Consider the following 22,231-nt stretch of genomic DNA (forward strand, 5'->3'; position numbering starts at 1 on the left):
GGGGGGTGGGATTGGCAGTTGAGGGATCTGCCAGGGGAGGGAGGGGCACACCTCATCAACAAGAGTACCTGCATAATGAACATTTGTATACCTAACCCTGAATTGCACCCCACATCTTTAAAATTAAAAAAAAAAAAGGACGTGCATTTCTAACAAGTTGCCAGTTGATGCTGGACCACACTTTGAGAACCACTAGCCTAGAAGAATTGGGAAAGCACATGCCAACTCTGGCAATCCCAGGACAGAATGGACTCTTGTGAACTTGGAAATGTATCGGGGGCTTCATGGGATGCCTTCTGTTGTCCAGGAGGATAATGCCATTATTAATAAGCTGCCACCTAGAGCTCATTGAACTGCTGGATGCGAGCGGCATTCCAAGGAACTTCCTGGTGGGGAGAGGAGATTCCAGGCACCTGCAGCATGGTGGGGAGGATCCACTGGTAGCCGCTGAGAGAGAAGAGGTGGTTGAAATGCACGGCGGTGTTGATGACGGTGGCCGCGTACTGCCTGAGCAGAGCACTGTCTTCTGGGTGCAGGATCAGAGCCCCGTTAAACACGTTCAGGAAAAGCATGATCTCATCTCCCCAGGGAAACTCGCTCGGCATACCCAGGAACATTTCCTCCAGGAGCTGGATCCACAGGCTCTTCTGAAGCGTGTCGAGACCAAACAGTTCCTTCCCAGCTGTGAGAACACAAACCGGCAGAGACAGAATCAGCCCCACACGGCCCCTGTCAGCATGAGAGGGATCAAGCCCGAGGATGCTGCCGCTCCCCACTTGTTCCAGCTCCAGGGTGTGACCTACTGCTGAAATGCTCTCCAGCACAATATTGCTGGAATTAGCACAGCCTTTCCTAGGTCTCCACGGACTTTCATCATCACTGCTTTGATTTAACCCTGAGGGCAAGACAGGGCTGCATGTGCAGCGTTGAATAAGCCCTCGCTTTGAGAAAGATAAATAATTTCAGCCAGAAAATGGCAGGGCTGGGACTAGTGCTTGGTCTTCTAATGACTGGTCGGACTAGAGCTCTTATCACGGTTGCTCTGCAGCTTCTGGATGAGGGCAATGAAGCCTGAGGAAGCTGTTTCCTAGTCTGTCTGTCTGTCTGTCTCTCTCTCTCTCTCACATACACAAACACAGACACACATAATTCAGGTATAATTTAGAGTAACATGCATAGGTCATAAATGTAGATTTCATTGAGTTTTGACAAAAATAGGCACTCACCTAGCCAATACCCAATCAATACAGTTTCATCACCTCAGAAAGTTCCCTCATGCCCTTTTCCAAGAAATCCATGCCCTCTCACTTCAGGGGCAACCCCTGTTCTGATTCTTGTCACTCTAGACTTGTTTTGCCTCTTTTTGCATGCCATATAAATACCTGATTTTTGCTTAGTCAGGTACTCCCCTCCACTAACAACACATAATTCGCTCCGAGCCGTGGCCTCACCGTTCGGGGCTGGGAGTAGCCGCATCAGCATCACCTGGGAACCCGCTAGACACGCAAGCTCTTGGGCCCCATCCTGAAACCTACAGGGGGAGGGGGAGGCCCGGCAATCTGTGTTTCAACACGTCCTGGAGGAGGTTCTGTAATAGCTCACGCTTAGGGTTGAGAACCACAGGCCCACAGAACTGGCTGCTGATTGAGATGCTCTCCAGTTGAAAACAAAACAGCTTTAAGAAAAGGCCAAAAGAGGAAACGTCTCTTTTCTTGTTCAGTACCTTGAGGATCATTGAAGAGGGAAAACTCGGCATCGATAGCACTTCGAGGGAATGAGGGCAGTCGGAGGAGGTCTTCCTGAAGCATGGACACGTGGGACTGCTTGTGGGCCGTGGGGATCTTCTGAGTTAAAGAGATGAGGAACAGCACCCTCCCGACTTCCTCCAGCTTCCGAGTGAACACCTAGTGAAAACAAAGGCAGGAGCAGACAAAAAAGCCGAGTTAGAAACCCCCAAATTCTAGTGTAAAGAAATGGAAGTAAAATCAATCGTTAACGACGAACCAGGCCGATCAAATAAAAGAGGGAAAAGTGATTTTTTTCCCCCTCTACCACAGAGAAAGAGCAAACCATCCTGAATGGACGCTCACTTCCTGCTTCTGCCTGCTCCCACAGAAGGAAGTGTTCCTTACAGAGTTTGGAGGCTGGAGGCGCAGGAGGCCAGCATAGTCACGCACAGTTCAATATTAAATAAAGCCCAGGTGTTTGGAGGCCATCATAGGAAGATCCCTAACAGGGAGCCTGTCCGTCAGTTCCCGTCACTTCTGCCATTTCCACCAAGGCCTTAAACTGTTTCCTGGCCACTCTGGTTTTTCTCTTAAAAAAAAAAAAAAACCTGAAGTGGGATCCAGGAAAAACCTATTTTGCGACAAACGCTGATGTGCCCTCGATAGTGCCCTGAGTTTAGACAGCATGCGCGTGGGGCTCCTGTCCCTTCTCTTAGTTGCTTTTCTCTTGATGATCCGTGGGTGGAGGGATGTGATGGAAGTTTATAAGCAGCAAGCAGCTGATGAGGAAACTTCTGCACCAGAACCATAGGTCTCCCTATTATTATCTCCCTGAGGAACTTAGAAAGAAGCCTTGAGATTCCAGCTTGGAGTGTACAAAAACAGCAAACGCTCCATTTTATGGCATTCTTGGAAAGCATGATAAACACACACACACACACACACACACACACACACACACACACACACACACACACACAAACAAATACACACATGCACACTAGTGAAGCTCCATTATTGATTATGGTTTTAATTGTCTTGCTGCCAAAAGTCAGAGGCTGGAATCATTTGGGGAAGTTATTTTAGAAATTGTTTTTATTTAAGATCTTAGAGTTTTGCCCCAAATCTCACACCTTATAACCCATTCACTATTTTCTTTCTTTTTAACTGCAATTTAGATAGTTAAGGCCAGTTATATTTCTGATGACTTAAATGGTCTAATTCTATGCTCTTCTCACTCGTCTGATGAAGATATCTTTGGATAGTTTGATGCCAAATTATTATCCTGGATATGTGCATAAAAATGGGACTGATGGTCCTGAAATTCTTGCTTACAGATTTTATTTAAAAATGGAATATACATAGACAATCTTAAAATTGTATCATTTTTTCAAATTGTGTCCTAAAGTTATATTTTGCATGTGGAATAGTGACTTTCCCTAACTCAAAGTCTGATTTGAGGTTAGATAGGTGAACATTATTCTGTTATTCAACTTTAAACCTAAGAACAACTGTTTCATTATGTCTCTTCCCATTTTAAGAGAAGTTAATAAAATGCACAAGGTCAGATCCCTGGTCAGAGGCAGAGCTGGAACCAAGTCAAAATCTTTGAAGCTTTGTTTAATGCTTTTTTTTCCCAGGCATATTAGATTGACCTCTTTTGCTTTTTATCCAGCTTGGGTAAACCTCTGGGAAGCCATCTAGTAGCTACATTATGTGTACTTCCAATCCTGTTTCACAAAAATATGAAATGAAAGCCTATACTTAGAAACTAGAAGGTAAATAAATTAGGCTGGGTGTGGTGGCTCATGCCTGTAATCCCAGCACTTTGGGAGACTGAGGTAGGAGAACTGCTTGAGCCCAGGAGTTCGAGACCAGCCTGGACAACATAGCAAGACTTCGCCTTTACAAAATCAAAATATTAGCTGGGTGTAGCATGTACTTGAAGTCTCAGCTACTCAAGAGGCTGAGGTGGGAGGATCACCTGAACCCAGGAGGTCAAGGCTGTGGTGAGCTATGTGGGCAAAAGAGTGAGACCCCAACTCAGATTAAAAAAAAAACAACCAGTAGGTAAATACATTAGAAGATTTCTATGATTTATAGCCAATAATTCATCATAGTAGTTTTTTCCCTAGTCAGGGTCCCACTCTGTTGTCCAGGTTAAAGTACAATGGCACAGTCATGACTCACTGCAGTCTCCATCTTCCGAGCTCAGGCAATCCTCCCACCTCAACTTCAAGTAGCTGGGATTACAAGTGTGTGCCACCAAACCCGGCTAATTTATTTATGCATTTATTTATTTGCAGAGACAAGGTCTTACTATGTTGCCCAGGCTGGTTTCAAACTCTTGGTCTCAAATGATTCTTCTGCTTCGGCATCCCAAGATACTGGAATTATAGGCATAAACCACTGTACCCAGCCTAAGTGAGTGTTTCTTAATACCTTTCACTATGGTCCAATTTATAGATCTTTTTTTTTTTGAGTTGGAGTCCCACTCTGTCGCCCAGGCTGGAGTGCAGTGGCACACTCACGGTTACCCCAGTGTCGACCTGCTGGGCTCCAGTGAACCTTCCACCCTAGCCTTCCAAGTAGCCGGAACTACAACACATGCTACCATTCCTGGCTAATTTTTTATTTATTGTAGAGACCAGGTCTCACCAAGTTGCCCAGGCTGGTCTTGAACCCACGGGCTCAGGCAATCCACTCGCCTCAGCCTCCCAAAGTGCTGCGATTCCAGGTTGAGCCACTGAGCCCAGCCTATAAATCTTAAAACACTATTTTAGGGAATAATCTATTGGGCAAGGGCCATCCACTCTTTCCAGGGAGGGGAATAAGAATGACAGGATATCAGGGTTGGCAACACATTAACAGATAATCTATCCGAACAAAATGACAACACCATAGAATAAAACGGAAGTAGTCAGACACCTGTTTTTGAATGAGTTCCTGTCCCTTCTCTGGATGCATGTGTACAAGGTTCAGCTGTGGAGATACTGACCTCCGGAAAGGGTAAATGTCTCGAACATAGGTCTGTGGTGGATTACACAAAGAGAGACGAGAGCAAGAGACAGAGAGAGAGGGGGGAGGGGGGGGGAGATAGGAAGGAATAGAGAGAGAGAGAGAGAGAGAAAGTTCAAAGGATTAAATTTTTATTCTCACTTTCTCTTTACCCAAAGGTCTAAGCACTAGGGTGCAATGTCAAGAGCAAAGAGCCAAAGGTGATTTTACTAAATGACACCTGGACGAGCACTGTAAGGTGATGTCAGTGGGTGCCCTGAGGCGGCCTTTTGCTCATTAGCTCAGGTCACCATGGTCATATTTAACCCGTGGTAGAAAAGAGAACCAGAGCAGCATTAAAATTCCAAATAGACACACATAGTTATAATACAGGAAACTTCGTTTTTCACTTACATGTAACAATGATGAGCAATTATGCCCCTTACCCAGCTTACTCCTTTAATGACTACAACTACTCCAGCATAGATACTATTATCATTACCTTTATTTTACAGTCAAGAAAACTGGAGGGTAGGCAGCTAAAGAAGCTAGTCCAAAGTCATATCGACAGTAAAGTGGTGGGACCAGGTGGCCATATCATCACCCCGTAAACAGTGGCATCTCCCTGACTGTGAGCCATCCTCAGGAAAGGTAGAATGCACCTTTGGCACAGTCAGCCTGATGGTCATTCCTGCACAGGCTCACCTTATTGTAGTGGATGAGGTTCCATCGTTTATCCATGAGAAAATAATGTGTTGATTGGGATTCTGGGATGTTAAAAAACTCCAGACATTCCTAGAAAATAACGACACATCTTCATAAATGTCTCTCAAGAGGGTACTATGTGCTGGGTAGTAAATGGACACATAAATATCAAAAAAGCAAGGTAGCTTTTTATGAGGATTTTATATACATATACATACACACACTTATATCTTATATATATTATATATGTGTATATATGCATATATACGTACATAGTTATCCAGAGAATGATATAATAATGACTGATATATAAGTAATAATAAAATAAACCACCTGCTCTCGGCGTGCCCAAAGATGTACAATTAGACTTCAGGCTAAGTGATGGACTGTGGAGGAATGATGGTTCCTACTGATCTCAGCATCAGGAACATGAAGACTGATACAAACGAAGTGCATTGAGTACTTATTATATACTGTATACTAGGTTCAGTGCTCTTCATGTAGAAAACGTGTGTAACCTGAACTAGTATCACAGAACTGCTGAGAAAGAAACTGAGACTAGAGAGGTCCTATCATTTGATTTAGGTCACACTGGTTAGGGTGAAGCCAGGGCTTGAACATACGCAGTCTGCCTTCATGCTATCTTGCCATTCACTGTGAGCATAAAAATGGAGTGGCTGTTGAAGTCTGCTGCACTGGGCCCTAGAAATTCTCTGGAGATGTCTGGGGAAGCCAGAAGGAGGAGTAGTGACCCTTTCTACTGAAATAAAGCACACACATTTGGCAAAGCTGATTTTCCTCAGAGGGCTTTTCTACTTGCATCTGGGCCCAGAACTGTGTTCTGGAAAACTGGATTACTAAAAGCTTAGAGTCCAGACAAATGGGGAATCACGGGACTAGTTTACTTGTGATTTTTACCTCACACACGTTACTGGCACGTGTAGCTAAGGACTGCATTTCGTTTGAGGGGAATCATTACCATAACGATTAGAAAATGCTTTGCCGACTCACCAGATTTATTTAAGGCATATTTTGCTTCTCCAATCGTTTCTGCCGGTGGTAGGTCAAAACTGTATATTGTTCAATTAAATGTCCCAAAAAGAATCTCTGGCATGATCGTCAGCTGACGGCCAGGGTTTGCCCCGGTGCTGTCAGATGGCAAACACAGGGGACCTCTAGAACGCCCACACGTGGTGCCAGGAGCCCCTAAGCGGGAAGTCACAGTCTTGCAAGAGGAATCAGGAGTCACACCAGAGTGCCAAGATGCTGGTGTCGCTGCCACAGAACCTGCCTGCTTTCACCAACTTCATGCAGGACCGAAATGTCAGCAAAAATGGGGAAAATTATGCAAGGTGCATAACAGTATGCTTAAGTGCATAACAGTGCAGCAGATTCTCGAAGAGTAAAGAAATGTATACGTTTATTTAAAGATACACAAATGCCATTTTACTCTAAACAAGGGCTCAGTGAGGTGGTCATAGTCACTGTACATAAAAAATTATTTCTGTCAAAAGTCATTCCTACCTTCAACAGGGCTTCAAATTGAGTGTCTTCATGAACTGGTAACTGGGTTGGGATATCACACTCGTTCTGCCCATGGACTACCAAGGTTTTAGTACCTACAGAAGATAAAAATAATAGTAAACTGACTTCTACTTTGGAAAGTTTGTATTTAAAGCATAAAATACCACATTACTATCAACAAACTGTTACTGTTATTTTTATTTACTTAATGTGAACTTTGTGTTGCATTAATTGCACTCCTTTATTCACAGTTAAATATATATTTTGCATATATTCATTTATTAAATAATGACAGTTACCGCTTATGGAGTTCCCTACACTTTTACCTACCCTTTACGTGCATAATTGTATTTAAATCTCACAGCAACTTCATGATATGGACATTATTATTTTTATTTTACAAATGAGGAAAAAGAGAAATTGAAAGACACACATTTATTTAGTGGAAGAGTCAGAACCCAGACCTCAAGCATTGCTAAAAGTAATATATCCCTGTATTTTAAATGGGATGACCAGGCAATGATGGTTGAGGAAATATAAAGAGATATTAGCAAAACTAAAACAAGTTCATGAAATGTAGTTTAAATTTACATTTTCTGTATTCTGCTTAGCTGGTTAAGAGAGTATTTATTCTACTTCGTTCATTAATCAAAAATATTTGTGAACATTGTGATATACCTTGAGTTTTTGAGTTGCTTTTATGTATATTAATGACAATGTGAATTTCTTTGCTATAATAAAAACGAATCTCTTTTTTTTGATAATCTATAGAACATACAAATATACAACTACCATAAGTCAGGCACAGCAATAAGCATTTTTTATACCTAAGCTCATTTATCCCTCGTGATTGAGAAGTATGAATTATATCCCTACTTTACATATGAGGGAAAAAAAGCTTTGAAAAATGATGTACTTTCTCACAGCTAATACTAGTTATTGGACTAATAAATGGTAGTGCTGTGATTTTAACACAGAATCTGTCTTCTCATCTATCCATAATTTTGTGTTTCTCTTTATTTCACTACATGTATCATCTCATATATTCTTAGCCACTGCGCAATGATAAAGGCTTGTCACAATCTTTGTCTTAGGCAAAACAAGCTATCGGAAGTGAGCAGGAACTGTGTCAAGAGTTGACATCACACTTCATGTGTTCTTTGTAATCTTCCTTCTTCCTGCTTTTCCCTTTTCCAATTTTTCATAAAGCCTTCTCTCATGAAGATTACAAAGGAGTGGTGTGCATGCCATGTAAACAGTCTTAGTCTCCTTGCAGTGCCAAAAATGCACTCAAAAAGGCTTTCAGTTCAGTTGGCCCCTCTGCGATAGACTTAAATAAATCTTCAGCCTTGCAGTGCTTCAAGGACAGATTCACACGGATCTCAGTTCTGATGTCTCCCTTTTCATCTGGCAACTGCTGATTTTTTAAAGGGTCTATTGTATTTCTCCTGATTATATTAAACAAAAATTCTTTGGAGCACTCAAGACTAGAGGTTAGAACGCTAAATATTTTCTTATGAATGAAAGAGCCTCTTGGTCTTTTAAGGGGCTATTTATCATGTTGTTTTTCTTAAAGTTATGTCACCCCAAAGCAGTGGTGGGTTACCTGGCATGGAAGCGGTCACCAGGAGCTTTACCTCGCACTGCTCCTTCTTCATGGTCTGCTTGAGATCCTTGAAGAAGAGACCCTCCACATAACCCACCACCTCCCACAGGAACGTCAGAGTGGCGGAGATGGCATCCATCCCCCATTCGCAAGGGGTCCGCACGAAGTACATGATTAATCCCACCTACAAGGGAGGATGAGAAGAGTTCACAAAGCCATAATAATCCCAAACTCAAATTCTCATTTCCTTGCCTTTCCTTGCCTTTCGTTCTTTTTTTAAATGGAAGCTTCTGAACCTTCCTGTTCTCTGTTCAAATGCTTCTCTAACACTTTCAGTGTTCCCAGGAGAGGGCATAACTTGAAAACTGACACACAGGCTGCCGTCTATGCTTAGGCATCACTAAAATGGCTATCTTGTTGTTTCAAGACGAGGTCTTGCTCTCGCCCAGGCTGGAGTGCAGCGGTGTGATCACGCCTCAAATACAGTCTCAAACTCCTGGGCAGGTGGTCATCCCACATTAGCCTCTGGAGTAGCTGGGACTATAGGTGTGCAACACCACATTTGGCTAATTTGTTTCTATTTTCTGTAGGGATGGGGTCTCACTATGCTGTCCAGGCTGGTAAAAGGGCTAACTCTCAAGAGGAAAGTGGAAAGTGGTGCTTTCCAGGCACCATATCGCTTGGTAGCTCAGGTACTTAGACCATCTCAAATTAATCTGCATGTAAAATTTTCGCAAACACTATTTGCAGCTTGGATTTTGTCTAATAGTTTTGAACCCTAAGAGTGCTCTGTTTGGATAAATCGGTAAACTTCAAAATTATAATTTTGCATGTCTTTTTTCAGAATTTTTGTTTGCATATGTTAAACATTCTATATGCCAAAATAAAATGAGGACAGACTGGCAGTAGTGGGAATCTGCCTGGGAAAGTGGGGGAGCACATCTCATCAATAAGGGTAGCTGCATAGTGAATATTTGTATACCTAACCCTGAATTGTATCCCATAACTTTAAAATTAAAAAAAATTAAAAGGGAAAAACATTTTAAAAAAAGAAATACTTTGATGGAATAAGTTTTAACTAACTTATTCAATAATATACCAAAAATTCACAAAGAAACCATGTGCATGTTTTCCTGTGAGCTTCAGCCATTGTTTGTACAAAAACTTGGCAGTCCTGGGAAACTCTCTGGTTACATTGAAAGAATCAGTGTCACAACCTCATCTGCTTAGGTGGTTCTCGTCACTGAACACCCTGAGGAGGGCTACCCCTATCAGAAATCTATAAAGCGTGAAAAGGTGGGGTATCCTCCAGACTTAAAGTGCCTTAATCAGTCAGAAAGGAGGATTTTTAAAAAAACCAATCCAACAGTTCAGATTCTTTTTCTGTCCTCTATGCCTGTCAATGCACCTGGTGTTGTCCGATGTGGGGGGGTGGGCCTTTCTCACGTGCAATAGAAGAATGGTGACTGAGATGACAGATGTGCTCAACAAGTGTGCATGCATATTTGTAAGTCGAGGATTTGGAGATTTATTCTTTTAAAGTCATCTGGGCTCCAAATAGATTTGAAAATCTTTTTGTGGCAGGGCAAAAGAACAGAGGAGAGCCATGCATCCAAGTAAACATTTCCCCTATTCAGGGAAACAGGTAGGTATACGGGCAAGCAAGGGCAACCCAGAGGGTCTCTCGCCTCTAGTCCCTGTTTGGGTCTTTAGCGGGAGTTCATCTCAGAGCCTTTGCCTACCAACTGGGATGCAACGGAATTTGGCAGGTCAAACACTTCATTGAGGGAGGCCTTGACCTTTGGCCTCGCAAATCCACCTTTGGTTTTTGTGTGGTGTAGATAGGATTCAGAAGCAGCAAACTCTCGGCTGGACAGCTTTCCAGATGGAATTGCCACAGGCTGGTGTCACTCGGTGGGATGCTGGGCCAAGGGACATCCTATCCAAGGGCCATATTGGACTCACGACGGGAACCCGGGGACTCTAAGGCACCAGCAGAAACTGAAGTGAGGTTGAGTCTCCCAGCACAAGCTGCTGAGAGCAGACAGGCCTTGTGTTACAGCAGTCATGGGCTTTGGTTTTGTCAGCCAGGCATCCAGCAACCAGCCAGACTAAGGACACCGTCTCACAAATGGAGGAGCCAGAGGAAAAACAAGGGATCAGACGTGAATGCAGGTCTTTTTTCTTCCCAACCCCACACACATAGCTTTAGAGACAAAAGCTGGGGAGGAGAATTCCTAGAGACGACACTTTTTTATCCAAGAGAGACTGAACACCACCCAGAAGTACTGTTGTATCAGTCTGATCTTAAATCTGAATTGGACACTTCATTGTATTTTTTCCTCTTGCCAACCAGCAAGTAGGCACTCAGGAGAAAGACGACAAAACTTGTCACAGACAAGAGAAAGGAATTACAAATTTTCTCCGCACATGGGAGTGGTGGTGTGAGTTAAATTTATCACCCTGCTAGGACAGCATATACATATGATATCCATTTCCCTGACAACAGCAAGGGAGAAAGAAGTTCTCCCAACACAGACATTAATCTGTCTATCTGTCTGCCCGGATAAAGGGACAATTTCAAAAAATAGTCATCAGACCCCAGTTCCCAAACTGTATAGTCACGTTACACGGGGTGTAAGGTGGAGAATATGAAGAAACAAGTACATCCTGGAGAGTTCAGGAAGGAGCTGTCAGAGTGGCTTAAAGCATAGATAGTCGCATGGAAAAACACCCTCACAAATAACTTTTTATTTAATATAACATTTGCCTCTCTCTGTATATGTGTGTGTGTGTGTGTGTGTGTGTGTGTGTGTAAACTGAGATAAGTAAAGAAAAAAAATACTGAAATGAGACATACGTTTTCTCAACAGAAAACTAAAATTAAGAACCAACAGGCCAGGTGCGGTGGCTCACGCCTATAATTTCAGCATTTTGGGAGGCTGAGGTGAGAGGATTGCCTGAGCCCATGGGTTCAAGATCAGCCTGGGCAACTGGGTAAGCCCTCATCACTACAATAAATAAATAAATAAATAAATTAGCCGGGTGTGGTGGTGCATACCTGTAGTTCCAGCTACTAGGGAGGCTGAAGTGGAAGGATCGCCTGAGCCCAGCAGGTCAGGGCTGCAGTGGCCGTGAGAGTGCCACTGCACGCTAGCCCGGGTGACAGAGTGAAACTCCAACTCAAAAAAAAAAAAAAAAAAAAAGAAAAAAAGGACCAACATAAGGAAGTTCTATATTGCTAGAGGAAACTGACATGCCTATCCATATGCCAAAGATTGTGACAGGCAAGGGCTTTCCTATACTCAAAGGGGTGAATTTAGCCAACCACGATCACTTTTAGTCATATAATTAATGGAAATGTATTGGAAAAGAAATAATCTCCCAAGGCTTTTTTCTCATGTTACTGATTCCTATTCGGGAATGAACATTTATAACCTACGGGCTGCTGAAACTTACCAAGTAATTGAACAGGATGTGAGAGGTCTGAGCAGGAAAGTCTCCAATATTCAGGAGAAGTTTACGCAACATGTACATTAACTCATCCTAGAAGAAGAGCAGAATTTTTAATGTCTCACTCAGCTGCCATGCTGTAGGCAGTAAAATTAGCTTTTAGAAAAGCAGGGTGAGGGGGGTAGGAATCGGGGGGGGTGGGAGGGAAGAGGAGAGGAGGGAATTTTTTTCTTACTTTGGCCCACATGTTGATTTAATTATGTTCAAATTTTAATCGAGTATACGTGATACTTGTTAAATAGTATTTAAACCATCTTGAACACCCTTCTCCTAGGAGCTAACATATATAAGTTACCAAGCAGTAGCCAGAAAACTATCTTTAAAAAAAACAAAACAAAAAAAAACTTTTACACTGTGTGAAGAGGTCACAAGCAAATCACAGGAAAGCTGTATATTTAGTTAACTCTAAATACAGGTGTGATGGGAATGAGAAAAGGATTTATGTTGAAAATCACTAAAAGAGGGTTTTTGAACTTCATAATTCTGCTTGCTAGGTTTTGAGACAAAGAGATAAAGACAGGTCATGAGAGGATAAATTGAGATGTCTGTAATTAACTGTACCTTTCAGAAATAAAACTTAATCTTCCAGTAAATATGACCATAATATAGAAAGGAACGATTTTCAATCATCAGTGTATTTTGTCATTGTTCAAAAAACTAGTTTTATTTGATACTATCTGGAAAATTCAATTTTTTGATTCATGAAGCATTTCAACAGATTCTAATAATCCTATCTGCATCACAGACTACTGAGCAATCAGAATTCAAGAAATGTACCCAACAGTAAAAGCATGATACTGAATTTGATATTTGTTTAAACTATTGTGAATCTTGTGGTATTTGAGGGCCATCATTAGCAATGTACAATACACATCAGTCAATACACAATAAACATCAGTTCATGGAGAAATTAAAAAGAAAAGCACAAAGTTGAATATTGGTCATCAGTATTTAAGTACTTGTTGGCTATGTATCAGACGATACTGAGCTGCAGGCATGACACTAAAAAGTTCTTTGCTTGCTTTGAACACTCGTAGTTCATACTCGCAGCCACTTAGCTGCACTAAAAAAGAAGAGGAACTTACTTGTCTATTGCTGATGGTCAGTTTTTCCAGAAAATGCCGAAGAACTGTTGATGGATCTTCAATTAGACAATTCCATAAGACTTGTTGGGCCACAGCGCTCACTTTAGAAGAGAAAGAAAATGGAACATTTGTCTTAAATGGAGATACATTGATCAGATAAATATTTAATTATTTACTCAGCTTTAGACTCTCCTTTTTGCCTCAAAAAGGTTCTGTGAACTCCTTTTCTATTGACGGGTGGAGGTTTATTCTCTTTGTTGTCGCAACATTTTCACATGTTAAAAAAAATGTAGGATGGATTTATGGTGTTAGCATAGCTTTTGCAAAGAATACCTTTGTGAATATGTGTAGTTGTCTTTGTTGCAGAAATCACTCTAATATTAGCAGTGGTATATATTTATCAAATTAAAGTCACATTTTATTGCTTATTTTATCGTGAGATTTCTAAAGACATGATTTGGTTTTTGAAAGTATGTTTTGGTTTAGAATGTACATGAGTTAGAGATGATGTTTTACTATCCACACGAATGCTTTATACAGTATCTCCTTCAGCAAAGATAAAGAAGTTTAGCCAGTAATAATTAGGTTCTTACTTCTAATGAGGAAGTCTTAGAGATGAATAATCAGTCCTTATAAGAAATAAAGTGCTACTTCTTGAGGAAGGTGGTCAGGCTAAGATTGCCTGGAAGTATCCAGGCTTCTAAGAAAGCAGTTAGGTGGAAGGGAGTGGTGGCGAACATCAGGTAATCTTTGGTCCGAACTAGTTGCCCAATTGCCTTAGTGTTCCTAAATGAAGAATATAGACTTTAGCAGGGATTTATAACTTAGCCTATATTTTGAATAAATGAAACCAATTTTTGCTTCTGAAACTAACCACCAATCAAAATTAAGAGCTCTATAAATAATACCAGCGGTGCCCAAAAAATGTATACACATTTTAAGACATGTTCACTATCATCACACATGTCTGGATGCTGATGGTCACCACTCTGAGCACTTTTTTAATTGCAGAAGTCCAACATGCCTTGTATTCATCTTATTGAGTATTAAAATTTCAATACAGTTTTTTTCCTTTCCTAAAATGCGTATACTTTTTTGGACACCCTCTGTCTTAACAGAAAATATATAAATGCAGAGCTTTGAATTTCATGTGTCTCTATAAATAATTAAAATATAAGTGAGTTTTTCTTAGGTTGAAATTGCTTGCAAAAATATCTTTACATGCGAAATAAGCCAGCCAGAGAAAAATAAATTCTGCATTTTTTTTTTTTTTTTTTTGAGTTGGAGTCTCACTCTGTCACCCAGGCTGGAGAGCAGTGGCACGCTCCTGGCCACCGCAGCCTTGACCTGCTGGGCTCAGAAGGTCCTTCCGCCTCTGTCTTCCAAGTAGCTGGAACTATAGGCATGTGCTACCATGTCCGGCTAACTTTTTGATTTATTGCAGAGGAATTACAGGCACACACCACCATGTCTGGCTAATTTTCTGATCTATTTTATAGCTGAGGTCTTGCCAAGTCATCCAGGCTGTTCTTGAACTTGCAGGCTCAGGCAATCCTCTCACCTCGGCCTCCCAAAGTGAGCTACTGTGCCTGGCAGTCCACATGTTTTAACTCATATGTAGTGCTAAATAAGTTGTTCACCTAGAAGTAGGAGTAGAATAGTGGTAACTAGTGACTGGGAAAGGGAACGGGGAAGGAGGTATAGAAGAGGCTGGTTAATGGATACAAATTACAGCCAGATAGAAGACATGTGCTCCAGTGTTCTTTAGCACTGTAGGGGAACTATGGTTAACAATTATTTATTCTATATATATATATTTTTTTTGAAAGCAGGATTTATTGAGAGGACAGAAAAGCTCCCACAGTGGGAGGGGACCCGAAGGGGTTGCCGTATACTGTATTCTTAACTAGAAGAGAGAATTTTGAATGTCCCCAACACCAAAAAGATAATGAATGTTTGAAGTAAAATATTTGCTAATCACCCTGATTTGATCATTACACATTGTATATAGGCATTGAAATATCACTTTGTATTCCATAAGTATGTATAATTATGTTTCAATTAAAAATAAAAAATGTTTAAAATATTATTTTTATTTAAAATATACATTGAAAAATACAAAGAGAAAAATAAGACTGGTAAGTCTACCAATTACAGAAACAACTATGAACAGTTTGGGGTACGCCCTTTTATATACATGAAATATATATTACATATATTTCAAAATAGTACTATATATAGAAGAAATTCATTGGCACTCAGTTTTTTGCTTAGCAACACACTGAACAGTTTTTACATTAATATTCTTCTAGAATGCAATTTCTAATGTTCACAGAATGAAATCATATGGATGTACCATGATTAACTAATTGCCTATTGTTAGACATTTAAATGTTTTCCAAATCTTTTTATTTTAAATAATGTTCAATATATAGTGTCCTATAGAAGCCTTTATACAGCCCTCATTATTGTCTTAGGAAATTGCCTATGTTTTTGGTACATATTGTGAAACTGTTCCAGAATGCTTGTATTGAAGTTTATATGAGGGGGACCCCCCAAAAACCTGGAATTTATTTATTAAATATGTGTATATATTCTTACTTGTTTAAACTTCAGTCACCTTCAAAGTACTCTCTGTTTGATACAATACCCCTATCAAGATGCTTTGCCTCCTGCTCAAAACAGTTTTTGAATTCATCAACTTTGATACCTTTTAGTGCTTCTGCTGTTTTTTGTTTCACCTCTTTTACAATGGTAAAACATTTCCCTCTGAGGATTTTTTTCATCCAGAGAAACAAAAAAAGTTGCTTGGGGTGAGATCAGGTCAGTTGGGAGGGTGGGACACGGGGGTTCAAAACTGCTGAATACTCAGCGCGGTGTGGGCAGGTGTGCTGTCATAGTCAAGGACCCAGTCACCTGTTTGCCACAATGTGGGACGTTTCTTCCATAAATTGTGATGCAACCTTTTCAAAACTTCCAGATTAAAGACTTTGGTTGACCACTTAATTCAGGGGAACAAGTTCCGAGTGTACTAGAAGGAACCTGTCTTCCAAAGGATCATTCTGTTTTTTGGGGGGTCCTCCCTCATACTTCATTAACAAGGTAGGAAGATATTCTTTTCCTTGCTTTTTCACTAATGATAAGTATTTTCATTTAAAATAATCTCTGCCAACTTTGTAGCTGAAATGTAAGATTTCATTGTTGTTTTAAACAATAGTGATGTTTAAGGGTGCTATCAGCCATTGAATTGTCTGCTTATATCCCTTTCACATCTTTCGATGGGGATTTTAAAAAGTTATTGAGTTATAAGAGCTTTTTATTGTAATATTAAGAATGTTAGCCTTTTGGTTGCCACAAATACTACTCATATATACCCCTAGTTAACCATTTCATTTTGCAATTATTCTCTTCTTGTAGTTAGTGCCTCCAGAAATGTAGTAAAATAGGAAGGATGGCATTTGTGGTGTCATGAGAATAGCTAAGATCTCTAAGGTGACCAAAATCACTGTTTGAGTTCCAGGTGGCCAAATGAGTATTGTTCTGCTCTCTTGTCATAAACAGTGCTCCTGGACTCACCCACCTATCTTAAATGCAATTTTTAAAAAGTCATAAAGGTAGTGAGAGAAGGAGGTGGAGAAAGTAATAATGTTAGTACAGTGTCTTACAAATCTGTACTTATAGTTGTGCATAGGTCAACCCTCTCGCTCTGGGAGCTTTTCTGTCCTCTCAATAAATCCTGCTTTCTAAAAAGAAAATGTGCATCAGACAACTTAACATGTGGTCAATAGAGCGACCCACTGTCCTCCATCAGATGAACAGCTTAAGAACGTCATTGTTGGCTCAGTGGGGTAAAACTGTACCTGCCACTCCATCTTCCCGCACTTCGCCATCCTCCATCAGGTGAACAATGGGAAGCACTGCTGCACAGATGCATGCTGGGAACACCGCCTGTGGAGGCTGAGGCACATGGTGGTTTGGCGTGTGTTCCGTGGTGTGTTCCTCATCTGAAGAGGGAAACAAAACCATGGTGCTTTTCTCAGTAATGCCATTCTAATGCAACCGTGTTCTCAGTTCAAGGCCTGTCCATTTAACAGTATAATCCTGGCAACAATAAGAAAATGTCTGCATTTTTTTTTTAAAGGTGAGATCATACAGAGTGCCTGCCTATGTAAAAACAAACAGCAAACCCATCTTCCAAGAACCGTCATCCTCGTTTTGGGAGAGAAAGAAAAGGACAGACATTCTTGGGTAGGTGCATTAGTTCACATTATTAAACCCATGAAGATAAAAGTCGAAGAAGAGACTAAGAGATCTTTCATCAATACAACTGGTATGTGCATGTGAGTGTGTGAGAGAGGGCGAGCACTAAAATGGGGCTACAGAAAACCTTCACACACACACATTCAGGGTGAGAATGACATCGCTCACTCATATTAATGTCCTCATCTTTATTGATAGATATAACTAATAATAAATGTAATTTCATAAGGAAATAAATGAAAGGGTTTAGATTTAGTAGGCAAGGAAGGAAGGAAATGCCTAAATCAGTTTATTAATAAGAAAAACTATACATATATTTTTCTAAAGAACCATGAATCTTTGATTCTCATATTGCAGTTTATACAGCTACTTGAGATTTTAGAGGTCCCATGAAGAGTAAGAGACAGTCATTTTCAATCCTGGCTTCATACTAGATACATGTGAAAATCTTTTAAAAAGATAAGATTTGATGGGAAGAAAATTCTGGAATGGTGAAATAAAGATTTCTGAAATATGTTCCTCCATAAAAGAAATGAGATACTGGCAAATATAGTCAAAATACACTTTTTCAGAACTTAAATTACCAAAGTTTGGAACAATGTGAAGGGCATTTATTAAAAAAGATCAATGGCATTTCTGGCATTTTAACTTGCCCTGTTCACCTTCCCCTCTTCCTAACTCCTTGGTAGCCTTGAAAATTAACAACCTCGCAAGCATGATAGCTGTAAAAACCAGCAGCCTAGCAGCCACTGGAAGGACAGAGCATGTTTGGAGGTCCCTAAGAGCATCACCAGGGAATTGTCACTACTTGACCTACCTAGAGTTCCCTGGAAAATCCTCACTCACGGCACTTGTCTTTATTTTACTTGATTTGGGGCTTAGTTAGTGGAGCTAGCTCTATCCCCAGGGCATTTGCCAAAAGAGTCAGCAACAACAATTATTAACATTGCAGCTGCTTAAGGTGCTTACATCAGTTGGAGCAAGCAGGAGCTGATCAAAAAACTTGAAAGGAAAATTTAGAGTGTGAGACCTCTATAGGGACCTTGTACATCTCTGATATGGTCCAGGGCGTCTAGAACAGGGATCCCTAACTCTCGGGCCATGGATGGATTGGTCTGTAGCCTGTAAGGAACTGGGTTGCACAGCAGGAGGTGAGCAGCGGATGAGCCAGCGAGACTTCATCTGTATTTACAGCTATCCCCCATCGCTGGCATTATTGTCTGAGTTGCGCCTTTTGTCAGATCAACAGCAGCATTAGATTGTCATAGGAATGCAAACCCTATTGTGGACTGTGCGTGTGAATGATCTGGGTTGTGTGCTCCTTATGAGAATCTAATGCCTGATGATCTGAGGTGGAGCTGAGGAAGTGATGCTAGCACATCTAGGGGTAGCTACAAAGACAGATTAACAAGAGCCATGAGGTTTGACTGCACAGAGACCACAATAAATCAACTGCTTGCAGACACATATCCAAACCCTATCAGTGAGTGGCAAGTGATTTGATGTACTTCAATTGTACAACTATATCTGGTGGCAGGCTTAAGTCAGAATCTGACACTTATTTTAGTCCAACATGGCCTGTTCATTATTTGATTTACCACTTTCATCGGTACATTTTTTTATGGTGAGTTTGCATAATTATTTCATTATATATTGCAATATAATAATAATAGGGCCAGGCTCGGTGGCTCAGCCTTGTAATCCCAGAATTTTGGGAGGCTGAGACAAGAGGATTGTCTGAGCCTGTGGGTTTGAGACCAGCCTGGGCAACTTGGCGAGACCTCCTTCTCTACAATAAATCAAAAATTAGCCAGGTGTGTTAGCACGCACCTGTAGTTCTGGCTACTTGGAAGTCTGAGGTAAAAGGATCGCTGGAGCTCAGCAGGTTGATGTTGGGGTGGTCACGAGCATAAAACTACAATCCAGCCTGGGCAATGGAGTGAGACTCCAACTCAAAAAACGATCATCATCATCATAGAAATAAAGTGCACAATAAATGTTATGTGCTAAAATCACCCTGAAACCATCCCCCCTGCCCACCCCCTGGCCCATAGATAAACTGTCTTCCAGTAAAACCCGGTCCCTGATGTCAAAAAGGCTGGGAACCACTGATCTAGATGACTTCATATATGTGCAAGGTTATGCACATTCCCAAGAAGGACCCGGGAAAGTTCTAGTCTCTCACTTTTGTCTGACCTTGAGACTCTACACAAGCATAAAGTAAAAAAAAAAATGAAGGCCAAGGCCGAGTTTTAAACTACTGGAACACTGAAGTTGTGCCTGATGCATTTATGCTTTGTTGAGTGTGATCACTAAAATTCCTGTTCAGTTAGTTAGTGCTCAAGTAATAATTACACAGAGATTAAGTGCCTTGAACTAATAAATCTTCCAGCCTTTGCTTAGGAGCAATAGGCTTTTGCTTAGGAGAGATTGACAACTTTTACAAAATTCAACAGAGACCGGGCACAGAGGCTCGCTCCTATAATTCCACACTTTGGGAGGCTGAGGTGAGAGAATTGCCTGAGTCCATGGGTTCAAGAACAGCTGGGCAACTTGGCGAGACCTCACCTATACAATAGATCAAAAAAATTAGCCAGGCATGGTGATGCATGCCTGTAGTTCCAGCTACTTGGAAGACTGAGGATAGCCTGAACCCAGCAGGTTGAGGCTGCAGTGGCTGTGAGATTGCCACTGCCCTCCAGTCTGGGTAACAGAGTGAGACTCCAACTCAAAAAAAGAAAAAAAAATCCAACAGAAATACAAAACTCAATGAAGAGAAACAAAACACAGTATAAAGCTATAACAGTAGGCTAGAACAAGCAGAAAAAAAGAATCTTAGAGATGGAAGATAGGTTATTTAAACTAACCCAGTCAAAGAGAAACAAAGAAAAAGCATAAAGATGAATGAACAAAGCATATGAGAAATATGAGACTATGTAAAATGACCAAACCTATGAGTCATAGGCATTCCAGAGAGAGAAGTTAAGATAAAAAGCATGGAAAATATATTTGAGGAAATAATACAAGAAAGCTTTTCTAGTCCTGAGGGAAACCTAGATATCCAGATATAAGAAGCTCAAAGAACTCCTGCAAGATATATCACAAGAAGAACCTTACTATCCTAAAGCAGCAAGAGAGAATCACTGAATCACTTATAAGGAAATGACATTAGACTAAAAGCAGACTTCTTAGCAGAAACCCTAAAGGCCAGAAAAGAATGGTGACCTATCTTCAACCTCCTTAAAGAGAAAAAAAAAATGTCAACCAAGATTTTATATCCAGCCAAACTAGCTTCATAAATAGAGGAAAAATATAGTACTTCCCAGACTAACAAATACTAAAGGATTTTGTCACTGCCAAACCAGTTGTACAAGAAATGCTCAAAGGAGCTCTAAACTTGGAAATGAAACGACTCTCACTGTCACAAAAGAGTTCAAAGCTCACAGTGTTTGTAAAGCAAGTACACATTAGAGTCCCAAAGTTAGCCAGCTCACAACACAATGGCATGAATAAAACCTAACATAATATTAACCCTGAATGTATATGGGCTAAATGCCCACTTAAAAGAATCAGGGTGGCAAATTGGATAAAAAACAAGACCCATACCATATATTGCCTACAAGAGACCCACCTACTGACTAAAGTCAGTCACAGACTCAAAGTAAATGGGTGGAAAAAGAAATATCAAGTGAATGGACAACAAAACAAGCAGAAGTAGCCATCCTCATATCAGATAGCTCAGATTTTAAATAAAAAACAGTAGGAAAAAAAGACAAAAAAGGACATTATATAATGATAAAGTGTGCAATTCAACAAGAGGATTTAACCATTTTAAACATATATGCACTGAATACCAAAGTACCCAAATTCATGAAGCAAATACTACTTGACCTCCACAGACATATTGCTAGCAATATCATAATAGTGAGTGACTTCAACATCCCACTGACATCACTAGACAGATCACTGAAGCAGAAAATTAACAAAGAAATAACAAAGAAACATTGAGCTTAAACCGGACTATAGTTCGAATGGAGCTAACAGACATCTACATAACTTTCCACCCAACAACTGCAGAACATACATTCTTCTTATTTCACACAGAACATTCTGCAAAATAGGCCATATGTTTGGCCATAAGTCAAGTCTCAATACATTTTAAAAACATCAAAATTATACCAAGCATCTTCTCAGTCCATAGTGGAATAAAATTGGAAATCCACACTAAGAGGAGCTCCCAATGCTTCCACTACATGGAAACCAAGCAACTCACTCATGAATGACTCTTGGGTAAACAATGAAATTAAGGCAGAAATAAAAAAATATTTACTGAAACAAAAATGGTGATACAACATACCAAAATCTCTGGGACAGTTCTGAGAGGAAAGTTTATAGCATTAAATGCCTACATCAAAAAGATAGAGTGATCAGAAATTAACAGCTTAACCTTGAACCTCAAGGAACTAGAAAAACAAGAATAATCTAAACCTGAAGCTAGCAGAAGAAAAGAAATAACAAAGATCAGAACAGAATTAAATAACATTGAGGGACTCAAAAGATACAGAGGATCAATGAATCAAAAAGTTTGGTTTCTTTGGAAGAATAAACAAAATTGACATACTACTGGCTTGACTAATAAAGGAAAAAACTCGAATGAATTCAATCAGATGACAGAGATGACATAATAAATGATACCACAGAAATAAAAAAAGATCATCAGGGATCACTATGAGCACTTCTATGGCAACAAACTGAAATACCTAGAGGAAATGGATAAATTCTTGGAAACATACAACCTCCCCAAGACTATACCA

General features: G+C 40.4%; 1 protein-coding gene across 1 annotated transcript in view; it reads right to left on the bottom strand.

The window, feature by feature from the left end:
* Window positions 1–22,231, bottom strand: part of UNC80 (unc-80 homolog, NALCN channel complex subunit) — a 118,908-nt gene that overhangs the window by 55,697 nt on the left and 40,980 nt on the right. Inside the window, exons 10-18 of the mRNA XM_008050368.2 lie at window positions 17,018–17,161; window positions 13,158–13,258; window positions 12,019–12,105; window positions 8,560–8,743; window positions 6,954–7,048; window positions 5,430–5,519; window positions 4,656–4,757; window positions 1,724–1,904; window positions 414–682 (exon numbers count right to left, since the gene is read on the bottom strand). Coding sequence (XP_008048559.2) covers window positions 414–682; window positions 1,724–1,904; window positions 4,656–4,757; window positions 5,430–5,519; window positions 6,954–7,048; window positions 8,560–8,743; window positions 12,019–12,105; window positions 13,158–13,258; window positions 17,018–17,161 — 1,253 coding nt within the window. The remainder of the gene's footprint in view (window positions 1–413; window positions 683–1,723; window positions 1,905–4,655; window positions 4,758–5,429; window positions 5,520–6,953; window positions 7,049–8,559; window positions 8,744–12,018; window positions 12,106–13,157; window positions 13,259–17,017; window positions 17,162–22,231) is intronic.

Source organism: Carlito syrichta, unplaced genomic scaffold (genome assembly GCF_000164805.1).
Source record: "Carlito syrichta isolate Samal-C Ts95f unplaced genomic scaffold, Tarsius_syrichta-2.0.1 Scaffold144990, whole genome shotgun sequence".
Classification (NCBI taxonomy): Eukaryota; Metazoa; Chordata; class Mammalia; order Primates; family Tarsiidae; genus Carlito; species Carlito syrichta.